The 13,296-nt window shown below is 52.5% G+C and overlaps 1 protein-coding gene across 1 annotated transcript in view; it reads left to right on the top strand.

Annotated features, from left to right (window-relative positions):
- Positions 1-92: 92 nt before the first annotated feature.
- Positions 93-13,296, top strand: part of LOC104516965 (lysine-specific demethylase 3B-like) — a gene marked incomplete at its 5' end in the record, with an annotated part of 19,580 nt that continues 6,376 nt past the window's right edge. Inside the window, 5 exons of the mRNA XM_010161488.1 lie at positions 93-220; positions 827-1,103; positions 2,029-2,285; positions 4,310-4,576; positions 10,932-11,103. Coding sequence (XP_010159790.1) covers positions 93-220; positions 827-1,103; positions 2,029-2,285; positions 4,310-4,576; positions 10,932-11,103 — 1,101 coding nt within the window. The remainder of the gene's footprint in view (positions 221-826; positions 1,104-2,028; positions 2,286-4,309; positions 4,577-10,931; positions 11,104-13,296) is intronic.

Below are 13,296 nucleotides of genomic sequence, written 5' to 3' on the forward strand. Positions count from 1 at the left end.
AAAAGCTGACCCCTTTGAATAGACATTGTAGTTAAGGCCTTGGTTTTAGATTTCTTTACACGTGATATTAAAGATTTTGACTTTGTTTCCAGCGCTTTACAACATCGGAGACATGGTTCATGCAGCACGAGGCAAATGGGGCATTAAAGCCAACTGTCCATGTATTAACCGGCAGAGCAAATCCGTGTTGAGACCGGCTGTCACTAACGGAATATCACAGGTCTGTACCCTGAGGCTGAAATGACTCTGCCATGACATTTGTAAGATCTGTTAGATCTCTCAGACTCGTCTCCTGTGAAACACAAACTTTATTTCTCCCGTGTGTATTCTGTGTGGTTTAGCTTAGCAACAATCCTGTGGGACATTTTGCGGGGACGGGTGCCGCAGCGGTTACTCCCCAGGCGGCTGTTTGGGCTGACACGGCAGTGGGTAGGGAGCCGTTCGTGTTGATGCTGTCTCTCCAAACCAGCTGCCACGAGCAGCTTGCAGCGTGTGCAGGCAGTTTGTTGCAGTTCCTGAGTGTTGTGCTGCATCCAGACCAGTTCTGTTACTGCTCACCTATGAAAAAACCACCCCAAAACCCAAACCAAATCTCCAAGTCTGGGCCTGCGTGCAAGAGGACCGAGAGGTGACGTCGTGGGAATTCACACCACGGTGCGAGGTCCGGTGTACACAGAGAGGCAGCTCCTGCTCCCCGCTGCTGCGTCAGCATGGAGGAGCTGCTCTGCGCTTTGACTGGCAGATAGAACCTGCCCCAGCGCACTGGACAGCTGTGGAACTCTTCCCTTTATTCAGCATTTAGCAGTTGTTTATATTTTTGTTTCAGCTTCCACCTGTAAATCCTAGTGCGTCAGCCTCTGGAAACGAGAGCACCTTTTCCACTGGAGCAGGGACAGGAGTGGGGCAGCTGGAAACGGACGCTGTTCCAAAGCCTGAAGCAGCTGACAGTAGTGTAGAAGAATCTGCAAAGCCAGAGACATTACCAGGCAATAACAGTGCTGAGATGAAGACCAACAGGCCGCTTTGCCCAGAAGCAGCCCCATCGTCAGCCTTGCACTGGCTGGCAGACCTAGCAACGCAGAAAGCAAAAGAAGAAACAAAAGGTGAGCAGCAGAGAGCTCCCTGGGGCTGGAATCAAGAGAGAACTGGTGATGTGCTGCTCCCTTGCCGCCCCTTGTGAGCGTGCCTGGCCCTGAACAGGGAAGAACGTGGTGGTTTTCCTTCCTTCGCCTCTTAGAACCAGTTTCCCTTCACAGGCTTAGGAATACACAGAGCTGGAAAGGGGGTGATGCCGCTGAAGACCCAAGTGCTGTCCTGTCACTCTGGTTTATTTCGGTCCCAGTTCTTGTATTTTCTGAGTAATAAGGAGCTGGTCCCCTGCTGTAAAGTTGTAGTAACGAATTTCAGGTGCAGCTTTGTCACTTTAACTGCCGACGTAAACTGAGCGGGTTTGTGCTTTGGGAAGAATGCGTTTCCGAAGGATTGAGGGAGTCGGGGTCAAATGGAAGCTCAGAAATTGTTTAATACTCAGCAGCTCGATACTGGGGAACTGCTTGCAGGAAAGGTGGCAGGGCTGACACAGGATTTGTTCCTGGCCATATGTCCAGCAGGAGCTGCTTTATGTGTCGGTGGTAAATGTTCATGACTTTCACTAGTTTTGCTTAGCCACTGTAATATTTTGACAACAGTTAAAACTTGAAATACTGTGCTTTGAAACATGAATTCAGAAAGTCAGGGAGATACTTCAGTTGAGTCTGTTAGGAAGTTGCAGTGTATCAGCCACACGCAGGTGGGATCTGCAGCGCAGTTTGGACCGTAGCTACCAGCACACCCAGGTAACATCCCTCTGATGTGTGTGGTGGCTGAGTCTCTGTGAGGTGCCTCGTTCCCTGCTGCAGCGCTGTGTTACCACAAGGTTCTGTCGCTGTCCTCTTGAATGCGAGAGCAAATAACCTCAGAGAACTTCGTGACCGTTTCAACTTGCCTTCTTCTCCCCCCCATTCCCCAATGTTGATCTTTATCTTGCAGAGTCAGGATCGCTGAGGTCAGTGCTTAATAAAGAATCCCATTCCCCCTTTGGGTTGGATTCCTTCAACTCCAGTGCAAAGGTTTCTTCGCTAACCCCAAAGCTGTTCAATAGCCTCTTGTTGGGCCCGGTGACGTCGAGCAGCAAAGCCGAAGGCTCCAGCCTCAGAGAACTGCTACACACAGGGCCAGGAAAGCTGCCTCAGGTCCCATTAGACGCAGGAGTCCCCTTTCCTCCCGTCTTTTCTGCAGCTTCTACGGTAAATCACTTTGTATTTCTCCAGTGGTACCTGCTCTGGGGGGGTTTAAGGACGATCGCGCCGGTTGCATCGCCGTGTTTTCAGAGCAGCTGCCATGTTGAAACAAATGCAGCATCTCCGCAAAACTTGCCGCCCCGCAGAGTTGCAGGGAATGTCGGTGCTGATTGTTAGTTTGGGGTGGTTTGCTGCTGCTGTAGATAAGCTGTTCTTGCAAGAGGCCAAGGAAGGGCATCAAATACGGCCTTCAGCCTGCGAAACCGAGCGTCGGCATCCCTATGGAAGCGCACTGTCCACTCCACATCTTCAGAAATGCTGCAAGAGTGTGGCACAGGGAAGGACAAAATCCTGCCCACAAACTAGATCCTTAAGATCTTCCTTATACTTTAAAGGCATTTAGCATAGTATATGAATTCAAAGATTTAAGGTGTAGTTGCTGTTTCTGGGTGCTTGCTCTGGAACGAGGGTGATTTGTTTGCCTTTTAATCCATTTTGGAGGAAATAACCTTAAAAAAACCCTGAACAAATTGGTGATACTTTAAATAGTTAAAAGCATTTCGTTTGAGAGGATGGATTCTGTAGACTTTCAGTGCTTAACTCTTCTTGGAGGATGCTCTCTCCAGGGCTTGGGCAGTAGAATGAGCAAGAGGAGGAAGTGACTTGGCTCACAGCAGATATTTTTTTCCTCCATGTCAGGCTGAAAGGATGAAACCTTAATAATAGCTCATGTTGGTTGTTTTTGCTGGACAGAGCTGTACAGCTGTATGGGGAAAACATGTCCCTGCTACAGGAGAATGAATCCAATAATACCTCCCCCTGCCCCCTTATCACTGAGTACAGGTGAAGAAATTGTGATCACCTGTTAGAAAGCAAGTTACTCCTTCTGGGCTTGAGGGGGCCTGGCCTAGCTTGTGTCCCTGGCCCTGCAACTCTGTGCACGCTTTCAGCACAGCAGTCAGCTCTATTGTGCGATGTATTTTTTTACTGTCGTGACTCCTGGACTTCAGAGCCATTTAGATCAGAAAGAGCTTATGGGGAACTCTGGTCCCAACCCCACTTGAAAGCCTGGATGCTTCATTCGGGATGTGTCTGAACAAATCCTAGCTGAGAAACAGCAGTTGTGCTGGTTGGCTGAAAGGAATATCGCACTGCTGCTCGTGCGGAGAACCATCCCATGTTTCTGGAGCACTGGCATTCTGTTGGGACAAGCAGCATTGGCTGCAGTGGTTCCACTGCACATTATTCCGTGGGCTCTAGAGTTAGCATAAAGGTACATTTTAAGCCCATCGTAACCGGATGATGTTAGGGTCTAGTCTTAGGGATGTTAGGGAGTGACAGGACGAGGGGTAGTGGGTTTAAATGGAAAGAGGGAGATTGAGATGGGACAGCAGGAAGGAATTCTTCCCACAGAGGGTGGGGAGGCACTGGGGCAGGTTGCCCAGATAAGCTATGGATGCCCCATCCCGGGAAGTGTCCGAGGCCAGGCTGGATGAAGCTGTGTTGCTGGCTGGGCCTAAAGCATGACAGATGTCCCTTGAGGGGCAGGGAGCCACAACCGCAGGGGCTCTACTCATGGTTCTGTTAACACTGCACATACAGAAAGCACTTTCCTCCCTGTCTGTCAGAGGTGTTTCTGTATTTGTCAGCTTACCTGTGCCTGTGCCAGGGCTGAATTCACTTTCTGAATAATGGAATGAGGAAAATGGGGAAATAGAGTTGAGATGTTCATGAAGTTAAGAAAAATAAGAACCATTTTTACCATTGAAGTGTCAGTTTAGATCACTTACGTTTTCAGTTGCATGGTTGTTTTCAGTCCCATTTTGCTTGGTAGCCTGTTGAGGGTTATTTAAGTTTTGCTGTTCTAAAACAGGGGCATAGCTGTGGGGTTTCTTCATGGAGACACACCTGTCTCTGAGCTGATCTGTTTGCTCTCAACTGTGTTTCCGATGGCAAGATGTCTGTGACTAAAATCTGAATGAGAGCACATCCGCTGTTACAAGACTAAACTTCTGATTTACATCTTCTAGGGGGCCAAAGGTAAAGCCAGCCTGCCAAACTTCTTAGACCATATCATTGCTTCTGTGGTGGAAAATAAGAAGACGTCCGATGCTGCAAAACGAGCTCCTAATTTAGCTGACACACAGAGAGAGGTGAAGGAAATGGTAATGGGCTTAAATGTGCTGGATCCACACACGTCCCACTCCTGGCTGTGTGATGGCAGACTCCTTTGCCTTCACGATCCCAGCAACAAAAACAACTGGAAGATCTTCAGGGAGTGCTGGAAACAAGGCCAGGTGGGTGATGACAACTAGCCAACCCTTACTACATACAAGTATCCTGAAATATTAACCTGTACCGTGGTTACTGGCACGTCCGTTCGTGGCCAATGGCTCTTGCGTGGTGAATGCCGATTGCAGCCGTAGCCCCATAAACGGGACGGAGCAGACTTGTCCTCTCCGCACTGTAATGACCCAAGCCCGTGTGCCCTCGCACGTTGTGCTCTTCTCAGCTTACCCTTGCGAGGGGGTTTGCTGTGACAGCCTCTTCAGGCGTGGTGTGGGTTGTGCTGAACCTGCTCTACGCCAGCCCAGCAGTGAGTCCGCTGTGATCTCCTGCGTGCATCCTGGCATCTGCCCCATCTGACGCCTGACAGCCGCCGGGAAGGGTCCATTCTGTCCAGCTGCAACATGTACAGGGGTGAAAGTGCTGCGTACAGGCAGTTCTGCTGAAATTCCTGGGGGTGCTTGATGAGTGTCTCACCCTGAACCGACAGCCAGTTGTAACCCAGGTGTTGGTTGGAAGTCGGCATCTCGGGTGTTGAGCACTCTCCTGGGGGGTCTGAGGGGTCAGCAGTCGGTGAGGCCTTCAGTCGAGAGACTGGGCCTTAGCCCTGTGGCCAGCACAGCCGCTCTTTCACATCTCAGCCCGTGTGCTACAGCTCGCGCTTCTCCGGGGAATCAGAAAGATTGGCCTGGTCAGACAAGCGGTACCTTAAAAAATGGGGGAGTAGCTGCTGGAAGGAAGGAAGTGGAAGTGCACCCATGGCTCTGACAGAACACGGTGTCCCTCGGGGTTCCCACTGTTCTTGGCCCATGGCTCTGCAGCGGCCTTGGGCTCAGTCACCTTCACTGACTGTGCGGCACTGAGACCTTTGGTGCTGGAAAGCTCTGGCCCTCATCATCTTCCCCTTCCCATTTTGTGGGCTGGAAAAGGGTAGTTGGAAGAAAGCTCTTGGCCACCCTCCCCAGCACAGTAAGTGCCCACTGGACGTAGATCCGTGCTGCGGTAGTGTCCCACATTGGCAGATGAGACGGTCCTTTTCCCTTTAACAGAGGGGTAGCAGACGGCACACGGTGTCGTGCAGAAAGGGCAGCAGTTTGCTACTCCTTTGTCTCAGAAACTGTCAGAAGTAAATGAAACTCTCTTTTTATCCCAGAATTCACTGGGAGGCTATAGGATTGCTTCTTTCTGGAGCTGTTCTTCAAGAGCATTTTACTCTCCTGAACATGGTTGTGCTCGTCTGGGGACACCGTCAGGATTCTCATCCTATAGCACCCTGCTATTTCCTGAGTTTGCATGCTAGGCTTTCTCTTTCCGAGATACTGCAGATTTGGGGTGGTGTTGGAGGCTTTTCCTTGTTTTCTCCCCATAGTCTGAGAGCAGGTCTGGCAGGACATGTCTGTCAACCAAGTCCGCTGTCCGTTTATCTTGCAGCCCTAGCTGTGCTCTTCACTGGAGAGCGCCTTTTCTTTCCTCCATGGGAAATTCTCTGCTCAGTAATGGGTTCCGCAAGGCTGCGGAGAGTCTTTTTCACCCATCATGTTCATGTGGTCAGGTGAATACAGCAGGGATCAAAACTTGGCATAATTTTCCTGGGCTGAAGACTAGTTTATCCGTCAGCTTCCAGTCTGCCTGGCAGCAGTGTCCACCCATCCTGTGAAGGGTACTCTCATTTTACTCCTCGTCCATGACCCCGAGGTTTTTGTAGAGTACAATGAAAACCTTTCCTTTGCCTTAATGTTGCAATTCACTGGGATCAGGGAATGTATTTAAACTTGGCATCAGTGTGTCTGCTCTGTCATCTCGGGGAGGTTTGCTGCTTGTCAGGGCCTCGCATTTGGGATGTAGTGGGGAGGCTGCCAAAGCTTGTCCATCCCTCACGTACCCTCTGCTGCCTTTGCATATTGCCACGAACAGTGCCAGCGGGGAGACCTGGGCAGTGTGGAGAGTGACTGTACAGCTCGGGGAGCACGGCTTGGCATCAGTGTGTCTGCTCTGTCATCTCGGGGAGGTTTGCTGCTTGTCAGGGCCTCGCATTTGGGATGTAGTGGGGAGGCTGCCAAAGCTTGTCCATCCCTCACGTACCCTCTGCTGCCTTTGCATATTGCCACGAACAGTGCCAGCGGGGAGACCTGGGCAGTGTGGAGAGTGACTGTACAGCTCGGGGAGCACGGGTCAGGGCCATGGAGCCTGAGTGGTTTCCTTAACCCGGCCGGGGAGGGGTGGGGGGATGCACCGATTCTGCACGTCTATCACTGTTTGCACAGTGGTTTTGACAACAGAGTTTTGGGTTGTAACATCATGGAAAGCTCTTTGAGGATTGAGGGCTGCGTGGAAGGGATGGGATCCATCTAAGTACCAACGGGCTGGTCAGGCAGGAACGACAGGGGAGGTGGAGTCTTACCAGTGGTCAAGAAAGGAATTAGCCAACCGGGTTGGCAGGCAATCAGTGTGGGGTGTTGTGAACAGGAGAAATCTTGCACCCAAGAGAACAGGGATGAAAGATGTCCACCTCAAGCATGTGCACGTGAGTAAGGAGCTTTGTGTGTCACAGCGCTGTAAGGAGAGCTCTCATAGCATTCCTGGGAAATGAGCATGACTGGCTGCCTTTCCGGAGTGCCTGCATGCTACTCCATGCAGCCCACGGAACAAACGGGAGGAACTGGTGTGCAGTGGCACAGCCACAGTCTCCTTGGTATGACAGAGGAGTGGTGGGGTAGCTCAAGCGGCTGTAGTCTGGCAAGGGCAGAGGCTGCTCCGGAAGGACAGGCCGGGAAGGGGCGGAGGGAGCATTGCTGTTTGTCTGGGGGAGCAGCTGGAATGCACAGAACTGCGCGGGAACGGGTGATGAGCTGTTGGAGAGCTCAATGACCAGGGCTAGCAAGGAGGCTAACGTGAGCGAGTTTGGGGCGAGTATCTGCTACAGCCCACCTGCCCGAGAAGGGATCAGGCCTTCTGCAACCCAGAGGAGGAAGCCCCATGTTCACGTCTCCTGGGGCCACCCTGGCATCTGCTGGAGGAACAGCGTCAGGCTGGCAGCGCGCCTGGTGCACGACGATGCTGTCCTGGTGCTGCCAACCAGGGAGCCGGCTGGGGAAGGGCTCTGCTGGGCCTCACGCTTGTGCAGGGTGTTGAGGTGAAGGTGAGGGCAGCTTTGACTGCAGTGACTGTCTCCTAGTGGGGTTCGGCTCAAGGCCTGAGAGCAGGGAGCAAAGCAAAAAGGCAGGATCACAAGCCTGGGCTTCAGGAGAGCAGACTCACTTTTTAAGATCTCTACTTGGAAGATTCCCGAGGGATGTGGTTCTGACAAGAAGAGGGGCTCGGGAATGCAGGTTGGGTCATGCTTCACCTGCCTGATTGCCTTCTGTGAGGAGGCGACTGGGACTGGGCATGGTTTTTGCCTTCTCTAGAGTAAGGCTTTTGGGAGTTTCAGGACGTCACTGAACCGATGGAGTACGGACTGGGTACGTGACGGTGTGGTGGAATCCAAACCGACTGGGATGCCAGAGGGTTGTGATGACTAGCACGAAGCCCAGCTGGAGGCCAGGCGCTGGTGCACCCTTGGGGACCAGCACTGGGCCGGTGACTGTTGAACACCCTCATTCACGGCCGAGATGGGCCAGACCTCCTACACCCTCAGCAAGGTCACAGGCGATACAAAACCAGGAGGAATGGCTGACGCACCAGACGGTTGTCCTGCTGTTCAGGGCAACCCGGACCGAGAGGAATTGTGTGACGGGAAAATGTGGAGTCCTGCACTTCAGGAGGACTAACACCATGTAGTATGTGTGGAGGGGCAGCTGGCTGGAAAGTAGCTTTTCCTGGAAGGACCTTGGGGTCCCAGTGGACAAGGAGGTGACTGCGAGCCAAGAAAGCATCCTTGTGACAAAGAAGGGCAGCAGCATCCTGGGCTGCGTTAGGGAAGAGCACTGTCAGCAGGTCGAGGGAGGGGATCCTGCCCCCTTACCCAGCACCGGCTGGAGTAGTGTCCAGTGCTGGGCCCCCCAGGAGAAGGCAGAGAGGGACTTGCTAGAGCAAATCCAGCAAAGTGCCACAAAGGGAGTTGAGGAACTGGGGCATCTGTATGTGAAGAGACGCTGCGAGAGCTGGGACTGTGTGGCCCGGAGAAGAGGGTGGGGAGGAGATCTTACCGTGTGTAAATGCCTGATGAGAGGGAATGAGGAGGAGGGAGACGGACTCTTGTCAGTGCCCAGTGACAGGACAGGAGGTGATGGGCACCAGTTAAAAACCAGGAAGTCCAACCTGAACACAGGAAAACACTAGTTTCGGTGTGAGGGTGCTCCTTTCCAACCGAGATGTGTCGGGGGGGTCATCTTTGCCTTTTTTGTGAAGGAACAGTCCCTTTTAGTTTTCTTAAACATCACTGTTGGAGAGTTGAGGTCTCTTTGCTTCTAGGACTTCAGGGCTACGTTGGGTTGTATTTGAAACCTGAGGCCGTTGCTGTTCTCCACGAAGTTGGGGTTTTTCCTCCATTTCTGAATGAATCGTCCTCGCTCGGGGCATGGAACAGGTGCGCTCCTGCCAGGGGCAGTGCGGCACAGCAGCGGTTGCTCACCGGGAGGGGTTTCAGCAAGGCACGCCTGCCGTGCTGACACCTCCGGAACGTGCAGGGGCATCTGCTCCTGGGGCCGTACTGAGCGCTGTGCGAGGGCTGGAGGTTCACCTTCGCGTCGCTGTTCCTGCGCGGGCAGCGGCTTTGCCTTGGCTCGACCCGCGTGGGCGAGTGAACTCGGAACACGGGGACCTGCGGCTCTTGGGTGGGATGGGCCGTGTGCAGGTTCATCCCCTCTTCTCCTTTCCTCCCCAGCCTTGTGACGGCCCCGGGAGGCTGCAGCGTGAGAGGAGGCGCCGAGGTCTTGCCGGTGTTGGGAGGGGTCTCTGGTGTAGTTTTCCCAGTGCGTAGTTTAGCAAATGCCGTGAGCGTTGGTGGGGAGAGGCCGCTCGCCTCTTGGTGTGGGATGTACGCGCATGGTGAGCCCGAGCATCTTAAAACCCCTTCTGCAGGCGAACAGCCACTTGGCTGCTACTTGGTTTTGTACTCGGAAAGGAATTGTGACCCGCGACTGTACGTAAAGGAGTGAAATAGTTGACAAATTCCTGTCGGCAGATGAAGATTCATCTGAGCAGCTTTGCTGCAAATGCTGCTTCTAGTGGTAGTTGCATTTGTGCTTAAAAAAAAAGGAGAGGTGGTGGGATGCACTGTAATTCCAGGGGTGGGTTGACCTTGACTGGCTGCCAGACCCCCGCCCGGTCACTCGCACTCCCTCCCCTCAACCAGAGGGAGACAATCGGACGGCCAGGTTTGTGGGTCGCGGTAAGGACAGGGAGATCCCTGGGCCGTTGCTGTCACGGGCAAAAAGGTTCAACTTGTGAAAAAGTAATTTAACTTGTTGCGAATGAAAAACAGAGTAGGATGGTGGGGAACAAAGACAAAGCTAAAAACACCTTATCCCCATCCATCCTTCTTCCTAAAGGCTCACCCTTACTCCTTCATCCCCGACTCTTTGAACTCCTCATCCCACGGAGTGGCACAGGGGGGATCAGGAATAATGGGGGTTGCAGGCAGTCCATAACGCTTCGTCTCTGCTGCTCCTTCCTCCTCACGCTTTTCCCCTGCTCCGGCGTGGAGTCCCTCCCGCAGGATTCCATCCCGCACAAACCACTCCGGTGCGGGCCCTCTCCGTGGGCTGCAGTCCCTCAGGAATAGGCTGCTCCGGTGTGGGTCCCCAACGGGCCGCAGCTCCGGCCAGGAGCCTGCTCCAGCGTGGGCTCTCCGGGGGCGGCAGCTTCCTTCAGGGCATCTCCCTCAGCTCCACGTGGTCCAGGGGACCAGCTGCTTTCACCACGGTCTCTTCCACAGGCTGCAAGGAACCTCTGGAGCACCTCCTCCCCCTCCTTCACTGACTCTGGTGATGCAGAGTGGTTCCTCTCACCTCCTTCCCCCCCTCCCCACAGCTGCAAAGCATTTTTTCCCCTTTCTTATTGTCACAGAGGTGCCACCGGTGTCACTCTGGGCAGCGATGGGTCTGTTGGAGCCGGGTGGAGCCATCGGTGTCCAGCATGGGGCAGCTCCCAACCGCATCTCGGAGCCGCCCCGCTGCCAGCACCGCACAGAGCTCGTACGCTTAGCGAGCGCGAGACCGCAGCGCGTCCGAGGCAGCAGCACGTGACCTGGAACGGAAGTTTGCGTTGCCTCTGGTTATTTGATGCACAAAAGCCAGACGTGGGTGAAAATAGATTGGTGGTGGCTGTTGTGTGACGGTAGCCAGGATCTCAGCTCGTAACGTGTGGCTGCATGTGTAAGAAATTTGGTTACGGTGGAGTAAGCATTCATCTTTGTATTCTCAGCCCGTGCTGGTATCTGGTGTCCATAAGAAGTTGAAGTCAGAGCTTTGGAAACCAGAAGCTTTCAGCCTGGAATTTGGAGATCAAGATGTAGATTTGGTGAACTGCAGGAACTGTGCCATAATTTCAGACGTGAAAGTGCGTGACTTCTGGGATGGCTTTGAGATAATATCTAGTAAGTAATACCTCTGGCTGAATAGTTTAACTGAGCAGTCTGTCTTGCTACCTTCAACTCTTCCTTTTCCACCTACTTCCTCAACAGATAAAATATAATTGAAAAGGGTCCGAGAGGCAGTCGGGCTCCTCCGAAGACGCCGTGGCACCCCAGTTGTAGCACACCCCAGAAAATACTTGGGTGAAGATTAGGGCAGGGCTGGCCAAGAAAACCTCGTCCATACTATGGTGTGGGGGCATGATTTACTCTCGGGTGCCAAAAGCTGATCCCTTGCGTGGGGAAGTGCTGTTCTCTGAACTGTCCCAGGGAAACCGCCAGCGACTGTTGCTGAGACAGGCAGTGCTTCGGCTCCCCCTTACTCCTTCCGGGCCAGCGCTTCCTGGGAGGCGAACGGGAATCTTCAGAGCTAAACCAGGCTGAGGCTCGGGGTGCTGAAACTCAACTGAGTAAACTTGACATTGCTCATTAGTCTTATAGTGGATCATCTGCGAGTACAAATGCACGTTTGCATTTCGCGTAGCACCGCTGCGCTTACCTCCTGTGGTAACGCGCTACCTGGTGCTTGAGCTCTTCGTCAGGAAAACCTCCAGTGGGGAGGCGGAAGCGAAGGGTGAAGATTCCTGGGGGTGTAGCTAGCCATCTAACGAGGTTCGGAGAAGCAGAGCGCTCGATTGAGGTGGCACCCGCCCGGATGGGAGCGGGCTCGCATCCACCGGCATTGGAGCTGTCACGGCGTGTTGCAGCGTTGCTGGTTTCAGCGTGGCGTGCGAAACGTTTTCGGTACTTGCTGCTGGTGCGTGTAGCAGAGACTCTGGGCCGTGGGGTGACCTAACGCAGCGTTTGTTCAACAGCGAGCCGAAAGATGGGTTTGTAGGCCAACAGTATTCCCTTCCCTAGTCCTTTTCCAGTCAAAGAGCTCCCAGCTTCTGCCTTGTGTTTATGTGGTTCCAAGTACAGCCTTGGATTCTGTACTGTTGCTGTTGTTGTTCAGCAGTAAAGGGCCTAGAGGGATGTCATGGTGTGGTCTTCCCGTGTACCAGCGGTAGCAGGGAAACTGCACTCTCAACTTCTGTGCTGGGGTAATTTGTGGAACAGGGAATTTGTACGGGCCGCGTGATCTCTGAGAAACGTCGTTTGTATTTGTGCTTTCGGCAAAATCAGCTGCTGCCTTTGCCACACTTGATGTGAGCAACGTTAGTGATGCCGGTTGGAAATCCCGAGCGCTTCTGCTGCTTTCTTTTAGATCCATTTTGTTCAGTGGTTTTCAGCGATGTGCCATCCCCAGGTTAGAAGAGCATCGTTTGCTTCTAGCCCAGAGAGTTCATACACCAACTCCTGTTTGCAGATTGTGTGATGAGCCTGACTTCTCTGCGTTGCATGAATTTTAGATTTCTCAACTGTGTGGCTGTCATCTACACCTCCCCCCTGAAGTTATTGAAGAGATGTAGAACAGCCACTGAACTGGGAGCTGATCCTGAGATAATCCCTTAATTTTCCCATCTGATACTTTATTTTAGTTAACTTTGATCTTGTGCTGTTTCCTTTTAATATCTTTGAGTTGTATGTGGACTCTGGCAGGTCTCACTCTCTGCTCTCATCCCTCGTAGGCCCTGCTTTTCTTTCCTGACCAGAATTTTTCTAGGTTTTGTCCAGTTTTGTGTAATTTGTCAGATCCGTATGTTTTCTTCCAGGTAGCTCTTCACTCTCTCCTTTCTGAATACCTTCCTACAAGTTTCTTGTTTGGAATGAAGGTCCTTGATGAGTTCAAAATCTTGAATATGGGAAGTTCTGAAACATCTTTAAATCCAAGTCCTTGAACTTTTCAGTTCACTTGCCTCTATAAAATTTGTTTTCTTCAAATCAGTCACTTTGGTTTACATATCTGCAATTCTTAATTCCTTTTCATTTCCATAAATGTGTTTGATATTGCGAACCATGTCCGTCTTCCGTAGCCTGTTGGTGTGTAACACGGATGTGATTCACAGGTCTCCGAGCCCTAGGTTCTAAGATACCCTTTTTCTTGGTGCTGCCAGCAGCTCTGCCAGATCTGGGCCGGAGCAGTTTGTTACTGTTTGGCTGACAAGCCTTGGCAAGGTAGGAAGTGGTGACGGGTGTTGCTTTCCGGGGAAAAGAGGATGCCAGCGTGTTAGACTGCAGTACGTCCCGTTTGCCAGCTGGCGGCTTCGTGTAGGG

This window comes from Eurypyga helias, unplaced genomic scaffold, assembly GCF_000690775.1.
Source record: "Eurypyga helias isolate BGI_N326 unplaced genomic scaffold, ASM69077v1 scaffold9531, whole genome shotgun sequence".
In the NCBI taxonomy this organism is placed as follows: domain Eukaryota; kingdom Metazoa; phylum Chordata; class Aves; order Eurypygiformes; family Eurypygidae; genus Eurypyga; species Eurypyga helias.